We start from the raw sequence: 22,500 nt of genomic DNA, 5'->3' as shown, positions 1-22,500 counted from the left end.
AACAACAAAATTCGTTTTTAAGATTGAAATGAATGTTGAAAGGCTTTATTGCATACAGCCTACGGTTTACAATTCATTTTCACCACAAGTGAATATCAGTGGTCTACAGGCTCCTCATCCTTTCATACCGTACCATTGTTTTACACCTGCCACCTGGGAGTAGATTTGGATGTGTATACAATGTGGCATATGCAATATCTTTTTCAACCCTTTCCAGCTGGCTGGGGATCATCACAGGCACACTCTCCTGAGACAGTGCATCCTGTCCTGGCAGCAGGTAACAGGACAGTCCCTGGCTCAGAAACAGGCCTCTGCCGACCGATTGAATCAGCACTTGCTGCTGCGGAGGAGCCTGTGCAGCTGGAAAAGAGTAAGTGGTGCACCCCTACACACTATTGTGATATTTGGAGCATATTGTGATATTGTTCTTTCACAGACAAAAGTCTTTAAAAGTACTTAAAACTCCTGATAGGTTGTCTTGCCCAGTTTTCCTTGTACTAGGTCTTGCTCAGGTTATCGCCTATTTCAGAGCCCTTGCCAATGCTACACCACCAATACCAGCCCTGGATCCACTTTCAACCCATTGTTCAAAATCCCTGTGGTAACTTAGGCCCTACGGAGGAGGAACAACCGTTACTGACTATCGTATGAGGGTTCCGAACCTTAACCCATCAGGATAAGAGGGCATAGGGAGGCGTGGTTCAAGGCTCTCCTCAGACTAGTAACTAGGGGAAATGTAAGAGGAAGTATAGTTTTCCTCTTGGATCCTATTTTCTAAAACCAGATAGAGCTATAGGTATGAGACCTTCATACGTTGACCTGGATTTTAGACCTCCTACAGTCAATAGGCAGACTCAGCAGTACCAGATTTTTTTTACATTTAGTCAGATAATAGAATCCCCCAAGCATGGATAAGCTACACACAGTAGTAAAGAAACCAGACCTTCACACTTTCTACTGCCTTTTGTGAATTGCCTATTTATGACAATTCCCTTTTAATCACACACAAGCCAACGAGTTACACAATTAACACGAGAACACAGTTGCTGCTGGCCTAAGTGATCAGTGACTTGTTTGTCCCTATGACAGTTGAGTATAAGATCCGCAGTAACCTTCAGTACAATTTAAATCTGTAATTACCTTAATTTTAGAACAAACGATTACAAAGATGTAATTTCTCTGGGGTATGGTGAGAGCGCCTTTATACTTTACACCCTGTCACATTTACATTCCTCTAACTTACTTCAGAAGAACGTGTTTCCTGTCAAATTCCTCAACTATTGTTTTCAGTGATGACAGTCCTTCTTCGAAATTCTGTGGCCCCTCCGTTTCTATAGAGGTTGTGTCATCCCCTGCACATGTGGGGCCCAACCCTCCCCTCGTGCCTTGCGAGGTCTCCAGCAGGTCACTGGATATTTCAGGCTTGACTTCCCCTCATCACGAGCCATGGTGGGGCCCTTGGTCGGTCACTGGATGGTTCTGTCTGTACTTATCCGCTCCTGTCTGTAGCAGCGTCCGCATCCTCTCCCCTGAGCCATCCTGCTCCCGTTTCTGGCGACCATCCAAGATCAGGTGTCATTCCTCTGGAGCAGGGGTGTCCACACTTTTTCGGCTTGCGAGCTACTTTCAAAATGACCAGGTCAAAATGATCTACCTACATTAAAAAAATGCTAAATATATATTGCGAAATATATACATGCGAATGCATGGTGACACGTGACCAGTAGAAGAGAAGCGATCTCAGACTGGCCGCATTGTACGTCAATCAAGTGACGCACTCACACTGGCTCAATTGCCTCGTACCGTGCTGAAGCACAAATGTCAGTCATAAAAAAAAATCACGTCGTAGTACCACGTGATTTTTTAAATGTCACGCGATCGACCGGCACTACTCTCGCGATCGACCGGTCGATCGTAATCGACGTATTGGGCACCCCTGCGAGTAAGAGTCATACCCAGTTCACCATTCAGACCATGTGCATTACTACATACACGTGCAGTGTCCCACTGTTTTTGCATGGCAAAACACATCTAGCAGGAACACATGTACTGTATCTTTGTTTCAGCAGACTATTTACAATACCAGCCATACATTCTATGCGCTGCAGTGCTTGCTCTGCACGCATGTCTCCAGCATACTTCAGCAATAACAATATTATCTTATATCGGGACGTTTTCTAAAGTTATATTGTGAATGAGACAACGTTGATATCACTTAACCCCATAACACATATGTACATTACAGGGTTCTCCCCAGGATTTTTAAACAGCGTGGCGCTGGATTGCGTTATCAAAACCCTACTCGCGTTTATTCATGTCAAAATGCGCAAAAACACCGCTAAAACGCTGAATTCACTGAGGAACATCATACCACTTTCGTTTGTCGATGTCGTTGTCGATTAAACATAGAGTAACTATCATTACTAAACATATAGTTTAATTTGCCTTGGAATTATTACATAGCGGCGCCGCCAAGTTCACAGCGTGGTGCAGCGCCACTCTTACATTCATTGGAGAGAACTCTGCATGATGTACTCAGGTTGCGTTCCATGTCGCCTATATTGCAGTCGCGCTGCACAGCTTTACGCAACACTTAACATCTGAGGAACCACGTCAATATGATACAGAAAATGTGATTTGTTGTACCGTACTGTAAGAAATCTATTAATAGAAAATGAAGATGAACAAAAGCGTTTTCTCTCTAACACACACAAACCTACACTGGGAAACACAGACACAGGGGAACACTCTCTCTGTTTTTGTTTTTCAATGGTACAAGATTGAGCAAGCATATAAATGGATAAACAGCACTAGATTAAGGAGAACGTACGTAAAAGGAGGAAGGGGTGATACACAGAAAACAATGACAAAGAGAACTAAATAAATATGTACATCCCGTTTTGATTTCTCTGTAAAACATACAAACTCAGCTCCTTTGTTGGTTTCTTACACAAACACACACACTTGAATATTGGTTGCAATGTGAAGGTAATGACACTGAGAAGGACAGTCTGTTATGTCTGATTGTGTTCTGTGTTCCTTCCAGCTGAAGGACCAATGTGGGATTCTGGAGGAGCGGGCTGTGCGCTTCTGTCGCAAACACACTCTGAGGAGGGCTCTGTTGGCGCTGCTGGATCATGCGACCCAGGAGAGGATGGTGGCTTTGGACTGCCGGCAGAAGGCTCAGGAACACAGTGACAGGTGTGAGGTTGTTTACCTGTGCTCACCTGCAGAGACCTACAGTGCCCTCCATAAGTATTGGGAAGAGGAAGCATTTTGCCTTCTTTTAGCTCTATACTCCCAACAGTTTGAATTTGAAATCAAACTATTACTAAGGGGTGAAAGTAGAGATTATCAGCTTTAATTAGTGGCTTCACCACTCGTATCTTGAGCCTTTCTTAATGTAAAATCTTTTAAGTTGTCTTGTCTCTCTAAACTGAGATGCATCTCTTTCTAAACTGTCCACACTGTACTCTCAGAGTGGTCTTTGTAACATTCTCCCTTGCGTCTGTCTCTGGCGTAGACGAGCGTTGCGGGGCTGTTTCCTGGCCTGGTGGAGGTTTCCACGGCTACTGCGTGAGGAGAGAGAGAGGGAGGCACGGCGGGAGAAGCTTAGACGCACGGTGGCCGAGGTCCTGCCTGACTTCTGCTCCTCACCCCTGGGGACGGGCTCCACTGTGAGCAATGGACCCACGTGCACTCGCACGTACAAACAAACACCTCAACTACATACATCATAAGAAAGAACACACACACACATGCACGATGCCTGCTGTACCAAGCACAAGATGTTCAGCAACGTGATGGGTTCTTTAATCTGCTGAACATAATCATTCTGTTGCAAATGTGAATGTTACTTGTAGCATGTGAAATAAGTTTGGAGAAAAAAAATGGCAAGCAGTCCAATTCTGCTGTAGCATATTCACATTTTCTATAGTCCAAAAGCAATTTGATACTGTTGTTGACTTTAATGTACATCGACTTTTGAAGCCATAGTGTGATTCAGGAGTCAGTTTGATGGAGCTTGAAACAGTAAAAGCATTATGTTATTCATTTGAACACCATCACTCAATCTATGGTTTGTGTTGTTATCTTTTGGTCTCTGAGGTTTTGATGTTTTATTCCGTTGATGTTTAATGCAACACACTGTAAAACACTAACACATGAAACACACTGTGAAACGCTAATAATCCTGAGCAGCCCACTTCTACAGAGATGTATGCACGATGCTGTTAGATCAATATCTATAGCCGATTTCCTTCCAAAGCAAACAAGCTTGTTTTATACATGAAACACAACTTGTATTGACAACAGCTGCTCCTTTCTACGGTTAGAAGCATTAATCATTCTTGAAAGGAACGGCTGGAGATTTTTGTCACATGGTTCGCTGTCTCCCAGCAAGGCACTAGAAGTGAGGAGGAACAGGGAGACTGTTGGAGGAACCCTGACAAGAAAGAGTGATGGATGAAAGGTGTGTGAAGCGAGAGAGCGGTGGATGGAAGGTCAACCAGAGAGGTAGAGATGGTAAGATGGCACTGACACCGTAACAAAGGCTTGCTGGAGGTATTAAAACCGTCTCAGCTTTATCAGCTTTTTCTCACAGGAAAATGGTAGAAGGCAGAATCGTCTGAGGTGAGTGGAGATATGCTGCCACCCAGTGGTGAAAGGCAGAACAGCAGCTGTTGAAACCGTTCAATCACACTTCACAGAAGTGTTATAACAAAGGTCTACACGAAGTCCGTCGGCGTGGGGGAAGGCGGGTGCAGGCCCTGTCCCATGGTCAAGAACTCAACCCAGTTGCCACGGAGACCGCAGGAATAGACACCGGTGTCGATAACGAGGCCCCAGAGGTGACTGCGGGTGGACTTGTCCCGCAGAGCCATGCGTGCCTCGCGCTCTGTCACGTTGTAGCTGATGTTGATGATCTGCAGCAGCAGCAGGTGGAGGATCCCACCCGTCACGATGCTGCTGTACCACGCACAGGTGAAGCACAGCGCAGAGCTGGGAAACACACACACAACACACACTTTAGACTGCTGAGAGGACGAGACACACGCGCGCGCGCGCACACACACACACACACACACACACACGAGACAATAGTTTTGGAATGAACCAACACCAAGATGGAGAACATGTCACAGTGTTGACAGAGGTGAACAACATGGCACAGTTACACTCACATACATTATCAGCAGAAAAAGCACCCACACATTTGTCCAGACATAATAGACAAAGCTAAGCCAGCCCTAGGCCAGCACAGCAGTATAATAAAATAGAAACTTCCATTAGTTTTTCTCAATTGCTTATACCATTTGTATGAAGCTTTCTCCCGCTGTAGTGAATCTCTACTCCACACATGTAAACTCACATCGCTCAACAGCTCAACTAACAATCAGTCTGTACTCAAATTAAATGGTCATCAATAATGTAACATGTGGTCTGGCAGACAGGAGAGAAAAGATTACTGAAAACGTTTTTGTTGGCCCTTTTGTGTTCTACAGTAATGCAATTTTGCAAACTACCTGCTTGATTCTGAATATTTTAGATTAACTTGATTTATATTTATAGTAAGCAATAATATTCTCTGTAACAGGTGCAGTACTACCATAAACTATATAGTACAAAGTTTTTCTGCTGAGTGAAATTCTAACTTAACCTGCAATGCATATTGATGGTTATAGTTACTATTTAATGTGTCATTATGAAATTAATGGTGGATTACTTTTCATTAGATGACAAATATGCTGTTTTGATGCACTGATTTGCCTTTTGCCTGTATTCTAAGTTAAGTTCTAGTGCATTTTGCAAAAGAAACGTGGTATTTTAGTAAATGTGTTAACTGTTACAAAAAGTTTAGTAGTTTCAAGACGTGCTCAAGCAATCGAAAAAATCTGTAACCTAGATTTTTACACTGTAAATATTCTAACATTTAGCTATATAATTTAGCTAAATATCACAGCTTGAAGTGCCCTATATAAAGAAGCGAGTGTCTTGATGCAAGACAAAAAAAATCACTTATTACCCTTAATAGAATTATGATGACGCAATGATAAGGCTATGATCTATTTGGTATTTTAGCGACTATTGATCTCTGATGCCCTATTTCACCGCTTGTCTGAGTGTACTGTGTGTATATGATATTCATGTGTGTGTACACCACTGTATGATATAGTATGGTGTGTGTGTGTGTCTGTGCTAACTATGTATGTGCATATGCATGGTGTGTGTGTGTGCACTGTTTGTGAGCATTTGTGCTACCTATGTGTCTGGTGTGTGTGTGTGTGTGTGTGTGTGTGTGTGTGTGTGTGTGTGTGTGTGCGTGTGTGTCTGGTGTGTGTGTGTGTGTGTGTGTGTGTTACCTGTACTGGTTGTAGACGCCAGGGCAGTAGAGCAGGGCAGTGAGGAGGTGTTGTCGGGGACACACACTCTGCAGCACCAGACTGGTCCCGTACAGAGAGGTCAACGCGAAGAGGAGGATCGTCAACAGGAAGCTGCGATGATTGGCCTGCCCCACACAGCTGTTTATCCTGCCTCAGCAGTAATGGACATGACACACACGTACACACACACACACACACACACACGTACACACAGACAAACAAGACTGTACTGAGAACCCAGGGTTACACCACACAACCACACACACTGTTGACTGTAAGTCTAACAGGATAAAAGCAACTGATTGTATATTCACATACTGTAGTCATCAATGTAGAGAATAACTACACCACATACACACATATTGTCACATAAACAAGCAGGTCCAGAGAAGACAGTGTTCTCCACATCCAAAATGATATCCAATCAGTTATTTTCTGAATATGGTTGTCTGACCCCAGTGTTTTGTATAGTCTACTAACCGTGTAGACACAGAGCAGCGCTGCTTTAACATTATACTTTTAGAATATTGATGTTCAGATTAGTGTGCTTGACTCAACCCCTGTTACCAAAGACAAGTGTTTGATCACATGATGGTGGGTGATGAGCGAGACCAGACCATTGACATTGCATACAGTAGACTTCGTAAGACATGTGTTTATGTATCAAAGTATCATAGACGTGAGGTAATGAATGAAGGAGACCCTCCTAGTCAGACACAAGTGCTTTAATGGGACCCACCAGACACAGTGGTGGTCAAGCCTCAGGACGCAGGTGCCACAGATTCGACAGTGTCCCGCCCTGGGGGGCCGCACCACCCTGCAGACAGAACACCAGTTCTTCCTCCTGCCGTCATCCTGATCCAGCCCCGTCCGCTCGGACAAACCCGCCCGATTGGCTATCACCACTTCCTGCCTGGCCTCGCTGACGCTGCTGGGGTGGGCAGGCTCTCTGTCCAGCGGAGGGCTGTGATAGGTCACTGTACTGTGGACGTGAGCGGGGTTTGGACAGACGTAACCCGGATCTCTCTTGGTGTGTGTGAGGGCGGCCACGGTGAGGACCACCCCCAGAGTCACCACCCCCAGCTGGGGCAAGCTCACATCCCCCCGGAGGAACACCACTGTGAGGAACAGGTAGTACATGTAGGCCAGAGAGAAGAGGGCCAGGCTGAGGAAGAAGAGGGTCCGTCCCTTCTTGCGATGGGTGGTATAGTAGTACCACAGGACCAGGACGGGCAGGGCGGTCAGAACCACCAAGCCCAGCAGGAAGTGAAGGGCTGCTAGGTGCAAGAGGACAGGAAGTAGCACCAGGGGCGGGATGACGGACAGGTCTATTTGCTGGGCACCTCCCCACAGCCAGGGCACGCGGAGCCTGTCTTGTACCGTGGTAGTCAGCCGGGACAGCGAGTCAGGCTTCTGAGGCTCCCTCTTAAGCCATCTAAGGGAGAACAGCAGAGATTTAACCTTAGAACACATGGCTATGCCCACACTGCCGCCCAGAAACAAACTCTGAACACTTCACTCTTTAGTGATTTCAGATCTGAAGGAAAACTAGGAAATATATCAAAAGGTTTCATTAACTAAGCCTCTTGAAAGGACAGTCAGAGCCATCACAATTACTGTTGTGATGGGGAAGAGAGCCTCGGTTGTGTTTGTTTAGACCAGGCCTATCTCTCGTCACTGTGCATGCCTTCAATAATGATGGCCTGCTTAGAACTATGGTAACATAGCATTTACAGTTGTTCTTGTCATATCTGGTGTCCCTCACCTGTCGCAGGCGTCGTCCAGGTCCTCACAGTCACAGCAGCATGCTGCCAAATGGCTCCGGCCACCATGACGGTCCACATACTCACAGCAGCACAGCGACTCCTCCTGCTCCAGCACCTTATTGGCTCGCCTCTTCATGGCAGGCACCCTGTCTGCCAATCACTGGCAGCACGGCATGTAGTCACTTTCCTACAGATAACCAGAGCAGTGTTGTGTTAGTGTTTGTGTAAAAGAGAAACACTACTCTGATCCACTTAGTCAAGATTCCACTTGAAAAGAGAGACACCCAACTGCACAACAGCTGGACAATCTGTTGTGTGTTTTGACTGATGATGATGGTGAATTCATCAGAATAGTACCAGACTCCCTCTGCACGTCACCCATCTGTTCAGACTAGAAGCACATCTGTCTCTATGTAGGAGAGAGTCGCCTAGGAGGCAGGGGAAGTGGCAAGGCAACAGGATTCCCAAAGTAGACGACTGTCTGGGTTGTTCATAAATAAACCTTGTACCATAATAACTATGACCACCAACTTGCTGATGAGGCAACGTTATCAATTGAATGCGTCTTTTTTTAGGTCTAGTATTGAATATCTGTGACGGCATGCGCTGAACAAATCTGGTAAACTGCGGTACTCGTGTTCCAGCGCACTAGTCGACCTAAAGGTCTCCATGGATGCGAGCCATGGATACAATGTCACCACCGTAAATTGATACAACAAAAAAAGACTAAGCTATCATTTGACACTACGTTGTAACCTTGTCTTCGGTACAGTTTGATGGAAACATTTGCGAATATCAGGAGTATGCCGACTTTCTTGAGCAAAATGCGCGCCATAACATTGTCCGGTGGCCACAGAATAACCATAACAGAGCTCAGATTACAAACATGATGTTTTAACTGCATGTAGACCTAAGCAGTGCCGCCTACCTGGCGAACAGACTCGTTTTACAGTTTGCAGTCCTCGACCAATACAGTTCTTTTCGTTCCTCAATTCGCCGTCTTTGAAGTCGCTCAATGTAAAACAACACCCGAATCGTTTCCGTGTCACTGCACAACGATTCCGGTCTGCGTGTCACTGATGTGACATGGAAACTGGTCGCTCCACTTTAACAGGCTCTCTGATACCATACTCCATGCACCACTGCCTAGTCCTTCTTTTCCGTGGCCTGGGTAGTCCGACGACACGCCTGTCTGTTTTGGCAAGTTTTTTTCCCCCCTCGACCAGACCTTTGACGTCAGTACAGTAACCCTTTGTTTTCCTCAGGTGAACTTTTACGACAAAGTACCTTCCTACTCCCTCTGTATCCAAGCTGAAACTCAAACCCACAAGGAACTTAAGCGCAGCAGGTCAAATGACAACTGGTACCACTAAATACCTTGACATGGGCAGCTGGGTGGTGGGTCGGTCACAGAAAGTATTTGATATGTTTGTTTACATACAAAGATGTCCTATTGGCTTATAGGGCAGAAATAGGCTCCCTCTGTCAAACCACTGCTGCGTCCTCTTCTGACAGTATTTCAACATACTGTAAAGGACATCTTGTCTCACTTACCTGAAATTAAATATGCACATCCTGGTTAAGTCAATACATAGCCAATAAAACCACCTTGCATTTGTCAAGCTGGTACTCACATGGTTATTAGAGCCCATTATCCAAGTAGGATAAATGTGTTATGCTGACTGTACAGTGCTCTAAGCCCAGCCACCATCCCCCACCAAGCACTAAAATAGATCAACAAACCATATGGTAGAACATAATTCTTTATTTAAAGTAACAATACATTTGTTTAACATGTACAAAATTGTCACCAACATAGTCAAAGTTAAACAATGGTTGAAGTGAATTTGAAAAAGATATACATTGTGTGGGTGTTTACACACGTGCGTGCGTGTGTGTGAGCGAGAGAGTGTGTGTGTGCATACTCCCCACCTCTTTCAATTCAACATTCCCTGTGGCACTATGTAAACATCAAGTTAATGAATGTGGGAGGAAGATCCTTGTGCTTTGTGCCATACAAAAAAATCACACCCCCATACAGAGTGACACTGGAAACAAGCTTAACAATTAACTAATCAACAATCATTCACTGTAATCAATAGATCTACAAACAGAGCCAACTAGGCATTAGCGTTTGGAGTCAACTAAAAACCATGGGGAGAACTCTTTAGTGTTAGTGATGACATGGTTCGGCTCAAAGCAAATGCTCCTGAGAATGTTCATTTGGTATTTGAGAGGTCTGCTGTGCATTTACAAACCAGCTGCAAAACCATAAGCCATCAAAAGCTCAAATTAAAACTGTCGATCAAAAAGGCATAACAATTACTCTGGAATGAAGCGTATTTATAAAAAGAGAAGAAACCCATCGAAATATTACTAAATTACATTTCTCATTTAAATAAAAAAAATAATAATTCAAAAAGTCATCTAAAAACCAGGAAACGTACACAAGGCACATGTGCAATAAGTAAAAATGTTGATGAATTCAAATATAAATATGACTAAATATTATTTATGCATGTAGGCTTTCACTTCTACCAGAAACATTTTCCAAGGTGCAGTAGTGCCCTTTACATTTCTCTTCCCTTGACCACCAGCACACTCCTCAGGAAATCAAATCAGTTTGTCATACCCTATTGTGCAGCCGTGCAACAGAGTCTAACTCATTTGTCAGCCATATACACCATTCACCTTCAATGGTTGTGATTGGTAGTGACGGAGGGAGCAGCAGGGCACGTGCTGGAGAACCAAGCAGGCCAACCGGCCAGACCATGCGGACGTCTCTACCTTCATCTGACATTACAAGTCAATCCAGCACCAACATCAATGCATGGAGGCACACAAAACAGAACTAAACTGAGCCCTACTGTATATAAAACCAACGTACCACTCCCCATCTGTACGGTGGTTAGGCAACACTTCCTCCCTCCACAGCCTAGCATCAACACTTAAGTCACAGCTTTAAAAACAACCAGACAGACAAACACCTGGTGCCACAGAGTCAAAGACCCTGGGACTTAGATTAGTAGCCCTTAGTAACGGATGCAAATGCTGGGGTCCAGGGGGACTTTCCTATGGGAACTCCCTGGGGTAAGAGAGTGACTCCTCCAAGGCTTATCCCTTTGGTCCTTGGTGTCACCAGGAGCGATGGCGTCATGGCAGTGGTGCGGTTTTGTTGGCCACTGCAAAGTTATGCTGAAGCACCATCAGGGAACTGCGTAGCTGTGGGGGTGGAGTCACAGTGAGTCACAGGCAGCAGCACACAAACACCTGCAGACCTCGTTTGGGAGCATCTGTGACAGGTAGGGAACAGTACAGTCACAAGGTGCATTATATAGAATAACTTTGGTTGTAGTTGCCAGCACCGGAATGACAGTCAGTAAAATAGACAAAGAAACAAAAACATATTTGAAGTCATCAATAATGATAACTTTGGTTAATAACAAACAATAAGTTAAACAGTAAAAGTGGATGTGATACTCCACATGTCCAGCTAAAGCGTCATCTGCTAATGCTGTGTGTCCCACGACACGCTTTTTCATTCATTAATCTAACAGATGTTGGTGCAAAGCTGTTAAGGGCTCTCCTAGTTTTAAAAGGGCTTTAATGTGGACATGGTAAACTGGTCATAGCTGGCATAGCAAACATTCCCTGCGACCTCAAGTCACTTCTTTCCACTGACTCCCTGAAGGCGAGCTGTTATGATTCAGTGGTGCTGACTTTACGTGCTGGCAGGAGAATGGTACCAAACAGTGACTGGGATTGTAAATGAGATACGCGCACACACACACACACACACGCTGCCTCACCTGTTCCAATAGGTTGATGGAGTCCTGAAGTACAGCTTTGAGCAGGTGATTGTCCTCTCTCATCCTGTCTGGTCTGGGGCCAAAACCCGGAGCCAAACTGAGGACACAGGTTGGAGAACAGGGGGGGGGGGGGGGGGGCGTTGGGTCTGATTAACTGAGGGTAATGAGTGTGACTGTGTCGCATACATAGAAGGGTCACTTAACTAAACAGATTCTAAAAGATCCAACAATCCTTTTACCCTGATACCCCAGTCAGCTTAGTCACAAACACCACAGAGAGTGCATCTGAATAGTCTAAATGGTGTTCCTCCCTTCATCTCTTGCCCTTCAACCTGCACTGATGCAGGTTGAGCCACAGCAGGAGAGGTCTTTCTGAGCAGTGTGGAGGGGGGGGGGGTGATGGAGACACAGGGATGAGAAGTGTGAATAGCTGACCTGGCCTCGTTCCTCTCTCTCAGCCGATGCTTGGTGCCCAGGTACATGCGGTGAGCCACGTCCTCCATGGCCCACAGCTTGAAGAATAGCCCCAGGTTCAGCATAGTCAGGATCAGCAGACTGGGAGGGAGAGAGAGAGAGAGAGAAGCGGTTAGCTTCACGCACCCGTGCGTACATTATAAATCAAACTGCAAAGAACAGTGCAAAAAAAATTTCTGAATTAGTCAGCACTTCGCACAATAAAGAATAATTCTTTAATAGTTATTTCACCTGAAAAACAGACATACACCCTTGCACACACCTAACCAGCCTTATGCACACTTAGGGCATAAACCTAGAAAAGTAAATACACTCTAACAGCTGTCTTTGCTGTTTGCAGGTTTTGTTGACTTACATTACACTCATCCCAGCCACGATGGTAGTCATGTTCCACCTGTGAGGCCCCTTCATATCCATGGGGCCTGGGAGACAACATTCACAGATGGTGAGACAGCTTGAATGGAGAACAGATGACTGTGTGGGTGATCAGTGCTCTTTAATGGTGCGAGGTGATTGATTTTCAAGTGTTGGTGCAATGGCTGCTTTGTTGTATGACACTTGCAATGGCATCTGTATGGATGACCACAATTTGTGTGTACTTTTTCCATGTACAGAAGGGCTGAGAAAGAAAATAGATTTCCACTGGGCTTCCAGGTTAGATAGCTGTTGAGCGAGTAGATAAGACAGAAGAGTGCATGTACCGTTGCTGCCCTCTCGGTGCTGTTCCGGGTCCGGTCCGTACTGCTTGCTGGGCTTCATATGCTCCTGGAGAGTCCGGCTGTAGGTCCGCCGACGCCGACGCAGACCGCCCATTTTACCCGGGTCCCCGCCTCCCTGATTCAGCTCCGCCTCCTCTTCCAGGAGCTCTGATTCTGTATGACGACGACAGGGGTCAGTCCAACAGGAGACGGTCATGTAGAGGACAGACACACGTTGGTTTCAAGGTGACGTATTCAGACACTGACCTGACATAGTACATGTGCAGTGGAACACACACACACGCCTATCTGTGGCTCAGTTGGTAGGGCATGTTGCTACCAACACTAAGGTTATGGGTTTGATTATTGCTGTGCACGTACATACACATGGTCACACATTTTACTGCAAGTTGTTTTGCATAAAAGAGTCTGCTAAATGGCATATTACATATTATAGTTGGCTATTGTGTCTAATAGGTAGAATAACCTTCAGGCAACACCCACACTAATGACCTCCTGAGTGCAGGGCTTTCAGATGCAGCTCTAATCCAACACTGGAGTGTGGTGGTGTGAGGGGGAAGCTGGTTGTTTATAGGAGTAGGGCTGTGAAAGTCAGGGATTTTGGTCAATTGTCATGCAAATAATCATTATAACCATCATAACCCTTTGAGGTAAAAAAAAAAAAAAGGTGATGCAGTTGCTATTATAGCTGAAAATAGATATTTTAAAATAAACCTAGGTAGTTTCTCACACTGTATCTGTTTCTGGGATGATGGGGAAGGCAAAAGAATTAAGAACATTCCAGTATTATTGTGGGAGCACATTAAAAGCCAAACATAACCACTTTCATGTCAGTGTTGCAGCACTGCACATTTGTTTGGGTGTCTCCATTGACGACTTTACCAGCGCAGCCTGATACTGACCCAGGTGTCTGAAGTAGTCCTCCAGGCCGCTCCACGAGTTCTTGGTGATGAAGGATTTGACCAGACCCCATGGCTGCTTCTTATACTTCACATCAGTATAGACCCTATAGAGTTCACAAGATAACATCAACTTCATTATCCCCCTGGGGCACTGCATAAAGACACTCGAAAACCCTGGAAAAATACATACAAAATCTCTCATGTTATTATGTTAGACCTCCTCTCTTCTCCTCCCCCTCCCCCCCCCCCCCCCCAAGTTCACAAGACAACATCAATGAAGCTTGCGTTACATGTTCAGGGACAGGCCTAAAAGCAGCTGTTATGCACACTCCACCATAGTTAAAACACTGGCTATGAGAGTTATACTTATGGGTCGTCGCCCCCACCGCACACTCAGTCGCTCTGTATTTAACTTACTCACAGGAGGGGGGGGGGGGGGGGGGGGGGGGGGGGGGGGGGTTCCCACGTCTTATGTTATTTTGTATTTTATGTTGTTAAACTTCAGGCAGGGAGCTTTACAGAGTGGAGCCATCCAATTAGGCCAAACTTGATGTATTACCATTTTTCATTAAACAAATCAAAAGTTAATTTATCAAATACACAGAATACAGCCGTAGATGGTGCAATGAAATGCTTAGGGCAAGCTCAACATAAATAAACAATGCAATATAATAATAATTAAAAACAAACCAATAACATAAAGAGGCATAAGAGGCAGAAACAATATTGAATGATTAAATCAATGGAAGTGTCCTGACTGAAACTTTATTATCCCCCCTGGGGCACAAAGACACTGAAAATCCTCCATGCTGAACAAGAAAAAAAATAAATAAAAAAAAATAAATAATAAAAAAAAAAAAAATTATGCTTCTCACCTGAGTCGACACTTGTGTTTGGAGTTGCGGATGATACAGTAGCGGGTCTGGGTATAGAAGTAGTCGTGGTAGGGCACGTCGTGTGTGTACACTTCTGAATCAATGACGTAGCTCTGACCCTCCCTGGAACCCTTGTACAGGGTCTGGGAGACAACACAGACACACACTGTAGAGAACACAAACACAGCAAGCATACTACCAAACATCCAAACACTCTCCCCCATCCACCCGAACACACACACACACAGCGCAGGGCTTCCCTGGCTCACCTGGTGCTCAGTGGCAGTGGAGAACTTCCCCACCAGTGGGTTGGTGATGGTGATGGTATAGTTCAGACTCCTCTTCATGGAGCCAGAGACTTCTTTCTGCCACGGAGCAGAGCTTAAATCTGAGGAACGAACACACACGTTAAAACCATGCACACACAGCCTATATGGGTGACTGGCTGTTTTGGTATCATACATTTAGAGAAGGTGGAAGAGAGAATGTGAGACTTACTGGTGATCTTCCTGACATTCATAAACCTGCGCATGAAATGGGAGTCGGTGAAGAGCAGCTCAAATATCTTCTCTGCACGGATGTGGAAGACCCGGTTCACATAGAGCCTGCCCTGCTCCTGCTGGGACACAGGCACACGCTCCTCTACTGGGAGAGAGGGAAGAAAGAGAGGGAGAAGAAGAATTTTCAACATACCCTCTCAGAGGAATGCATATAACAAACACATTGGATGGCATCAATAACAACACACACAGGAGTTTAAAAAAAAAAACACATTTAGGATGGTATCACGACCCCTTCCTGAGTAGAATAATAATAAAAAAATTTAAAAAAAACACTCTGGATACTGTAAACTAACAGGGGATGTTGTTCTACTTCTCACCCTCCTCTGCGCTCTCCGACCCACTCTGCTCCGAGAAGCGGTCCACATTGGCGTTGAGGTCCAGCGAGAGGGACGAGCGCTTAGAGAGCCGCTCCGGGGCAAAGCGGTCCAGCGGTGGGACGGGACTACGCTGGCGGCTTGGCGTGTTACGAGAGTCCTCCTGTATGGCCGGAAATCAACAGGGTTTTTTTTTCCCACCCAGACTTGATTTGGCATCATACAGAGAGAATTGATGTGATGTTATTTGGTCAAACTAATGTATACGTTTACACCGACATGCATACAGTTGTGTGACACAATGTTCCTTGTACCGTGTTCGGTTGGCCAAAGGGGGAGGGTATGTCCTCTCCCAGGGGCGTGGACGTCTCGATGGCGCCCTGCTCCCCCTGTTGGATACGTATGGACGTTGTCCTCTCCAGACGCCCCAACTGCTCCTCTCCACTCGCTCTCATGGTCAGGCTGTGGAGGAGACAGGAAGCAGACGTTCAGGTATTATGTGACATACAATGGCCCTTTCAATTGTTCGAAACTCGATTCCTGGCGTCCTTCATTCGCTTCCTACTCAATTACACCACACTGGAGGAGGAGATCTAGGTTCCTCCTCTCAGACACTCTCCTCCAACTTTTGAGAAGGAAGCGAGTGGAGGACAGAGAAGAGGATGCGAGGAATCATGTTTTTAACAGTGGAGAAAGGACCAACATGTCAGGGAGAGAATATGAGAACAGTAGTACTCAGAATAGTCTGTGTGTTGCCTGTGTGTGCGTGCGTGCACATCACCTGCGTGTGTCGCTTGTGTGTCCTTACCTGGTCTGTGTGATTGATTCTGCTGTTAGCTGTAAACTCTCCATCTCCTCCTGGATCAGGCCCAAGTCTTGCCCATAGTGCTGCTTGACTATCTGCCACAGTTCCAGACTTGTCAGGGGCTACAATAAAAGGAGGTGGGAGGCTTAGAATGAAAAGTAAAGCAGGTCCATCCCCAGACCATATAGCACACAATGGAAATGTAATCTGTTAAGAATGAAAAGACAACACATTGGGAACTTTGAACGCAGGTTCACACTCTATAAAATCCCAAATGGCAGGTTATGCAGTCCTAACTGGCTGCAGGTAGGCCACAAGATTGCAAGCTCAGTCTCTTTGTCAAAATAAAATGTTGTCCTGGTAAGAGAATAATCCTCTTCAGTCTTCTTCCTCCAGCCAACATAACCACAACCATGTGCATGTTTCATACTTGAACCTCACCCCAATCCCTTCCTTTCACAAAAAACAGCCATAACCTGCTCCTCGCATGATGCCACGAGCGATCAAAAACCAACACACCTGTCGTGGAGGATCAGCGCATATCCATGCATTGAATAAAAATATGGCAGGTTAATTAGAATAAAAACCTGACGCACCGTGAGCTACGCTGAGCAACTGTGGGCTACGACTAACTGTCCCTGAATTAGGTTACTTAAAAAAGTGATTCCGAAAATAATGCCAGCACAACAATTGACAGCCTATAGAAGGTCTAGCATTTCCAGAATTAGCCGAAATAACGAGTTGAAGCGTTCATCACTTAAAGTCAAGAAGCGATGGATTAAATCCTAAATTCACGTCAAAACCCCATCTAGTCAAGCAAACAAGCAATCAATCGGCCATAAGGGACACCCACTTTTTCAATCCAGAGGCGCACAGCTGAAGCTGATTATTTAATGATTTGACAGCCAGCCACTTGCTGCCACTTAAGTCAACACAGGATTATTTTCAAGCTGTTTTACTTACTTCTCAGTGTCGTTCTCTCTCTCTCTGGAGTTACCTGTTGACTCGCTGGACTGTGAACTGTTTTAACCTGTGTTATGTCACAAAACAATCAGGAAGTCCTTGTTGTTTTAACCCGACAATTGGAAAAAGAGCGCTCCGCCCACTGATACTGAGATAGGTAGATAACCGCTCGTCTGCATGCCAAAATTCAGGGTTAATGACAAAGACAATCGATTTGATAGAACACCTTCTTGGTTGGGTAAACTGGGCGTTTTTTTCAGTAGAATGGCGAGGAGGTGAGACGAAATCGTGGCGTCTCTGTGGCAGCAGGTTCTGTTTTATGCAAAGTAGCCTAGTGTACCTAGCCACACCTTGAGGGGGTCATTGAACTCTACCTTCACACGCTACTCCCGATTGACACAAGTGTGTTTGTGTGGAGCTGTTTGCACCGTTTCATTCCCTTGCTACACAACACTCTGGGTATTAGGCATACACGTTAAAATAAGCGTCCTAAGAGCTCGTTTTATCTATCCAACAAGAGAACGAGTACATAAAGAAATAAAACATTACAATCAGTTATCAGTCTCCTAAATGGATAAAGCGGAACCGAATGCCATACCCCCCCTGTAGTAAAAACGGACTGGGTCCAGGGGCGTCTAGTGTGTACTCAGGACTGATTAGATAAGCTTAGCAAGCCAGGGTAAAGTCACAGTCCTGCCTTGTGCTATGGGTGCTCACAGGGAGTGGCTGCATAAAAAAGGCCCAATGAAACTACTGATAAAAAAACAGTGTCCATGCAGTGATATTCCACAATGGCCGAGGCGTTATCTAGTTGGCATTCTTCATGTCACTAGATCATTGCCAGGCTGGTGATGACTGCAAAATAAGCTATTGGAACACAAGATACACCAGATGCTGTCAGCTCAGTTTCACTACTTTTTTTGTGAAAATTGGAGGGAGGGTACTCCTCCTACAGTACCAAGTATTGGGCATACCCTTGCTAAAGAAATGCATGCCATGAAGACTACTGACACTGGTGAACATAGTGTTGTAGGGAGGGGACGGTGGTAGAACCTGTGAGGTAGGCCTACTATAACACCAGGACTGCTGATCAGTGCTTTACCTTGTCCATCAGTGTATTCTGCCACATGCGGAAAATACCCTGGTAGCTTTTCTCTCTGGCTGAGAAGGAAGTGAAGAACAACTGTGGGCAGAGATAAAAACACATGAGTAAATATTACTGCAGTGAAAGATGTAACAAGTAATGTGGTTGTGTCATTATTTACACACACTCAGCATTAAATTATGGCTGACCGGTTCAACATTGCCAATCTCAATGATTCATTATTCTGTTTCTGAACTATTTGTGCAACTGTTCCGGGCCACTGAACATAACCCAGGTGCTGTTGGAGGTACCTTCTCAGTGTCTGTGGAGATCTGGATGGCATTGGGGATCAGTCTGGCTGTCTTCTCCCTGCTCATGGCTTTGATGTCTTTCAGAGTCAATACTATCTATAACCACAAGGCATAATGATCATAAATCATTAGCTAATTAATGAAGCACAAACAACATCCCTCTACCTGTACACTCAACAACCCCCCACCCCCTTTCCCTTCTCTCTCTCTCTCTCTCTCTCTCTCTCTCTCTCTCTCTCTCTCTCTCTCTCATTCCTCTGTGTCAGCTCACCTTTGTCCCCCGAAACACATTGCTATAGAAACAGAGCCAGTTTTCCAACAGGTAGAGACGCCCCTGTAGAAGGATATCTCTCTGGAGGGCACAGGTGTAGTCTGGGAAAATACATGGGATGTGTGAGAGAGGTATGCTCTGATACAGGTGAGTGTATACAGATGCAGAAGAAGCAAGACAACTGCTGATTCAAGTATTTGATATATAGAAGATGAGCTGATATGTGCAGGTGTCGATGAGAGTGTGTTGTAAACTCTGTGTGGATGTAGTCTCTGTAACATACCCACTATGAGTCTCTCTGACTCCGGTAGTTCTCTGAATAGCTTCTTGAACTCCTCTGACCTCTGTTTGTAGGTAGTGGGCGGGGCTTGAGGCGCTGCCAGACACTGGCTCTGGGGGTCCGAAGACTGATTGACAGGCCACAAAGATGAGAATCGGAAATCACAGACATTACACTTACTGAATATAAGTTGTAATTGCTTGACAGTGCTGCTGGTGTGACGGAATGAAACATGCATTACAGTCATAAATGCTGCCTAGTATTTCTACATTGCATTACAAAGTAATAAAGCAGTATCGCTTAAATAAATCTCTGGATGTGTAGATAGATATAATTTGATTGATATTCAAAAAAGGTAAATAAACAGGCGCTCATGTACTGTAGATGGAAAGCAATATAAGCCCTTGAGCTTTGTATTTTTCAATAGAGAGAAGAGATTGCAATCCAATGTGAATATGATGAAATGGTTTCAACACAAACCAGAATAACAGTTAGTCCTCATTGAATGTTACTGTCTTCTCCACTAGAGAGCAGTGAAAGTTGATTTGTGACTGATGCAGGGTTGTGGTGTGGTGGCCTGCTCTTAATAGTGTTGATCTGGGGAGGCTGGTGGAGGTAGAAAACAGAGGACAGGCTCATTGTAATCCAAACACGTGTTTGATACCTTCCTCATTCCGTTCCATGCATTACAATGAGCCCGTCCTCCGATGTCTACCTCCAGCAGCCGTTCCTGGTGCTGATGTATGTATAACAAGTTGAACGTGACGTGACGGGGTGGGGGGTGGGGGGTGGGTGGGGGGGTATTTTTTGAAGTGGGGCAGACAGTGGAGAGAGACAGGAAAGTAAGGAGGAGAGAGCATGTCAGCTGGGCATTGAAACCCATGCTGACATGGGCATGTGTGTGCACTGTAGGCTGCGGTGCTAGACCACTGGACCACCCCAGGCTATGTGAAGGGGCATTCTTACCTCATCTTCCTCGGAACTCCATCTGACTTCCCCCATGGATGCCGTCTCATCTGTGATATCACTCCCTATCCCTGACCTAGACACCTGGTCCATTTGTTCTACCGCTCCGCTGATTGGACAGAAGGTTACCATGTGATCAGATCAACTGGCAGCAGTCAATGTGACTCTGGGCTCAACATGTAGCTGCAGTTGGACAACAAAGGGTCATCTTATAGTTACTGTTTCATTAATACAGTAGTAACCATGTAGTGTTAAAGCTATAGATGGCAATGGCATACAGAAAACTATTTACAACATGCAGTTGGTGTTGTGTTGTCAGTATGAAATGTCTTTTTGCACTAAGCCTGTAATTACTTCACAAGAAGTCTTTAAACCTCAATGAATCCCACCAAACAGGGATGCTTAGCACAAAGAGAGACAGAGCCACAACAGAACTGGTTTGTCCTGCTCTGTCACCCTGGAGAAACTGTAGCTGAGGCAACAAACAGCAACTTCAGTTCCTTTACTGTTTATTCCCATGACCATAGGACCATATAGAACTGTTGGATTATTGAAGAACAACTGAATTGATCTGCATTTGAAAAGATCTAATAATGTAATGTCTCACTTTGAAAATAACATTGAGTTCAGCACTCTCTCATGCCCTGTCCATGGTATGAAATGTGCAGTTAATTGGGAGCAATAAAGAGACTGTGAGTGTATGTGCACGTGAACCAGTGCTCGTGTCAAATTCTATGTATGAATTTTACGATCTACTTTCAGAGTGATAAACAGCGATGATGAGCACTATGTGTATGATGTCACTGCTACTGCGTAAAGAACCATCGTTACGCACTGTTCCAAATGGCTTTAGCTCGCACGGCATGATCGCATCTCTATCAAGTGGAAATTCCTCTTCAATCTGATCACTCACTTCATCTGATCTCTTAATGCGGGTTCCCAACGACATATTCACCAGGTGATAAGAAAAGAAGAAACGGTGTACCTTTACCTGTAAAAGGACCAACCCCAAGATCGTTATCCTCGGCGAGTTCTATGCGGATCCAGAGTGAAGATTCATGCAGAACTCTCTAATTTTCCCTCAGGAGTATTTCGTTCTTATCCCCATGTTGTATCGTGCCATATGGCGCAAAGCTGTGGTTCACCTGGTAACAGGTGCGACAAGGGGACTCCTTGCCAGCCATTGGGAAACATGCGAGTGAGTTGTCACCTTCGTTGTGCTTTGCGCTTTACGTATTGCATTCTTTAACTGATGCCAGTCTAACTGGTCTAAAAATATCATTCTCTGGTCCTGCCTCACGATCCTGTTCTGGACGGGCCCTATCTAGGGCAGAGGTTTCTACACTACATCTCCAGAAGATACACATTAAGATAAACCTCTTTGAAAAGCTGAAACATCTTTTTTTAGAATTTGGTTAACTTTGTTGGCTATCAATCTCGAGATGACGAGCCTACTTCTGGTTACTGCTTGACTTTCATCACACAATGTTTGAACACAAGTGTTTTCTCCCCAAGGAACGAACATACTGCATGCAAACCTATTGACACCTAATTGAGGGCACTGTGTCAAATTACTGCAGTAATAATTGGCAACACAAAATAATTGGCATTCATTTCTGGACTCCGGGAAATGCACAAAAACCCAGATTATAAAAAGCTTATGTGATATGGTATATGATATGACTAACTTTATAAAAGGGAGTATGATTAGATTAGGAGAGTATATATTCTGACACAAAGCTGAACTCAGTCTAGCAGGACCAGAGTACCCGAGATACAAGATTCCACAGAGGTATGGTTGCAGCGAGACCAGTTCAGCCAGAATCACCAGTAACATATAACCTCACACACACACCCACACCCACATGTTGCAAACAAGCATCACCATTTATGGACATGGAAAACCAGAAGCCACACACCAGCAAAGTTTTGTCCACATTTTATTCTTTGGGACTCAAACACTTTGTCACATGAGCTGTGGAAATGAGAGGGCCTTAGGCCAACTCTAACACACA

At 45.0% G+C, this 22,500-nt stretch overlaps 4 protein-coding genes across 7 annotated transcripts in view; 1 reads left to right on the top strand and 3 right to left on the bottom strand.

The window, feature by feature from the left end:
* ccdc191 (coiled-coil domain containing 191) overlaps positions 1-3,756 on the top strand; it is a gene marked incomplete at its 5' end in the record, with an annotated part of 14,170 nt that extends 10,414 nt beyond the window's left edge. Inside the window, 3 exons of the mRNA XM_083682995.1 lie at positions 218-370; positions 3,047-3,201; positions 3,524-3,756. Of these exons, the coding sequence (XP_083539121.1) occupies positions 218-370; positions 3,047-3,201; positions 3,524-3,740 (525 nt within the window). The 3' untranslated portion in view covers positions 3,741-3,756. The remainder of the gene's footprint in view (positions 1-217; positions 371-3,046; positions 3,202-3,523) is intronic.
* A 24-nt stretch (positions 3,757-3,780) lies between these two features.
* Positions 3,781-9,798, bottom strand: zdhhc23b (zDHHC palmitoyltransferase 23b). Of its 2 annotated transcripts, none has more exons than XM_083675456.1 (5): positions 9,784-9,798; positions 8,149-8,336; positions 7,123-7,818; positions 6,363-6,530; positions 3,781-5,001 (listed from the first exon to the last, which is right to left on the bottom strand). In XM_083675456.1, exons 2-5 carry the CDS (start codon positions 8,283-8,285, stop codon positions 4,728-4,730), a joined length of 1,275 nt encoding a protein of 424 aa, XP_083531582.1. In that variant the 5' UTR covers positions 8,286-8,336; positions 9,784-9,798; the 3' UTR covers positions 3,781-4,727. The 2 variants fall into 2 exon arrangements, with proteins under 2 accessions (XP_083531582.1, XP_083531581.1); XM_083675455.1 differs by lacking the exon at positions 9,784-9,798 and adding an exon at positions 9,078-9,322 and having other exon boundaries at positions 3,782-5,001.
* Positions 9,799-9,896: 98 nt separating this feature from the next.
* gramd1c (GRAM domain containing 1c) lies at positions 9,897-21,686 on the bottom strand. Of its 3 annotated transcripts, none has more exons than XM_083693736.1 (18): positions 21,477-21,686; positions 20,486-20,668; positions 19,523-19,646; positions 19,240-19,340; positions 18,969-19,064; positions 18,676-18,756; positions 16,614-16,732; positions 16,120-16,267; positions 15,809-15,968; positions 15,427-15,573; positions 15,198-15,316; positions 14,929-15,071; positions 14,054-14,157; positions 13,134-13,304; positions 12,788-12,854; positions 12,394-12,513; positions 11,959-12,055; positions 9,897-11,371 (listed from the first exon to the last, which is right to left on the bottom strand). In XM_083693736.1, exons 2-18 carry the CDS (start codon positions 20,615-20,617, stop codon positions 11,303-11,305), a joined length of 1,998 nt encoding a protein of 665 aa, XP_083549862.1. In that variant the 5' UTR covers positions 20,618-20,668; positions 21,477-21,686; the 3' UTR covers positions 9,897-11,302. The 3 variants fall into 3 exon arrangements, with proteins under 3 accessions (XP_083549862.1, XP_083549863.1, XP_083549864.1); XM_083693737.1 differs by having other exon boundaries at positions 15,427-15,570; XM_083693738.1 differs by having other exon boundaries at positions 20,486-20,594.
* Positions 21,687-22,407: 721 nt separating this feature from the next.
* atp6v1ab (ATPase H+ transporting V1 subunit Ab) overlaps positions 22,408-22,500 on the bottom strand; it is an 8,576-nt gene continuing 8,483 nt past the window's right edge. The window contains exon 15 of the mRNA XM_083665238.1: positions 22,408-22,500. This exon is cut by the window's right edge and continues 672 nt beyond it. The gene's annotated coding sequence lies outside the window, so the exon portion shown is untranslated.

The sequence above is a fragment of the Argentina silus genome (assembly GCF_951799395.1).
Source record: "Argentina silus genome assembly, chromosome: 1".
NCBI lineage: Eukaryota > Metazoa > Chordata > Actinopteri > Argentiniformes > Argentinidae > Argentina > Argentina silus.
The sequence above is the reverse complement of the archived record's forward strand: the minus strand, read 5'-3'. Positions and strand labels throughout refer to the sequence as shown.

What these genes read in the sequence shown, in the direction of transcription:
- zdhhc23b (XM_083675456.1), bottom strand. Translation starts at nt 8,285, where the DNA reads ATGAAGAGGCGAGCCAATAAGGTGCTGGAGCAGGAGGAGTCGCTGTGC. An exon ending in CTTGACCACCACTGTGTCTG is followed by an intron (nt 6,531 to 7,122) that starts GTGGGTCCCATT and finishes CTGCTGAGGCAG; the next exon opens with GATAAACAGCTGTGTGGGGC. An exon ending in GGCGTCTACAACCAGTACAG is followed by an intron (nt 5,002 to 6,362) that starts GTAACACACACA and finishes TGTGTTTCCCAG; the next exon opens with CTCTGCGCTGTGCTTCACCT.
- gramd1c (XM_083693736.1), bottom strand. Translation starts at nt 20,617, where the DNA reads ATGGTAACCTTCTGTCCAATCAGCGGAGCGGTAGAACAAATGGACCAG. An exon ending in GTCGGAGAGCGCAGAGGAGG is followed by an intron (nt 15,574 to 15,808) that starts GTGAGAAGTAGA and finishes CCTCTCTCCCAG; the next exon opens with TAGAGGAGCGTGTGCCTGTG. An exon ending in GGACTACTTCAGACACCTGG is followed by an intron (nt 13,305 to 14,053) that starts GTCAGTATCAGG and finishes GTCGTCATACAG; the next exon opens with AATCAGAGCTCCTGGAAGAG.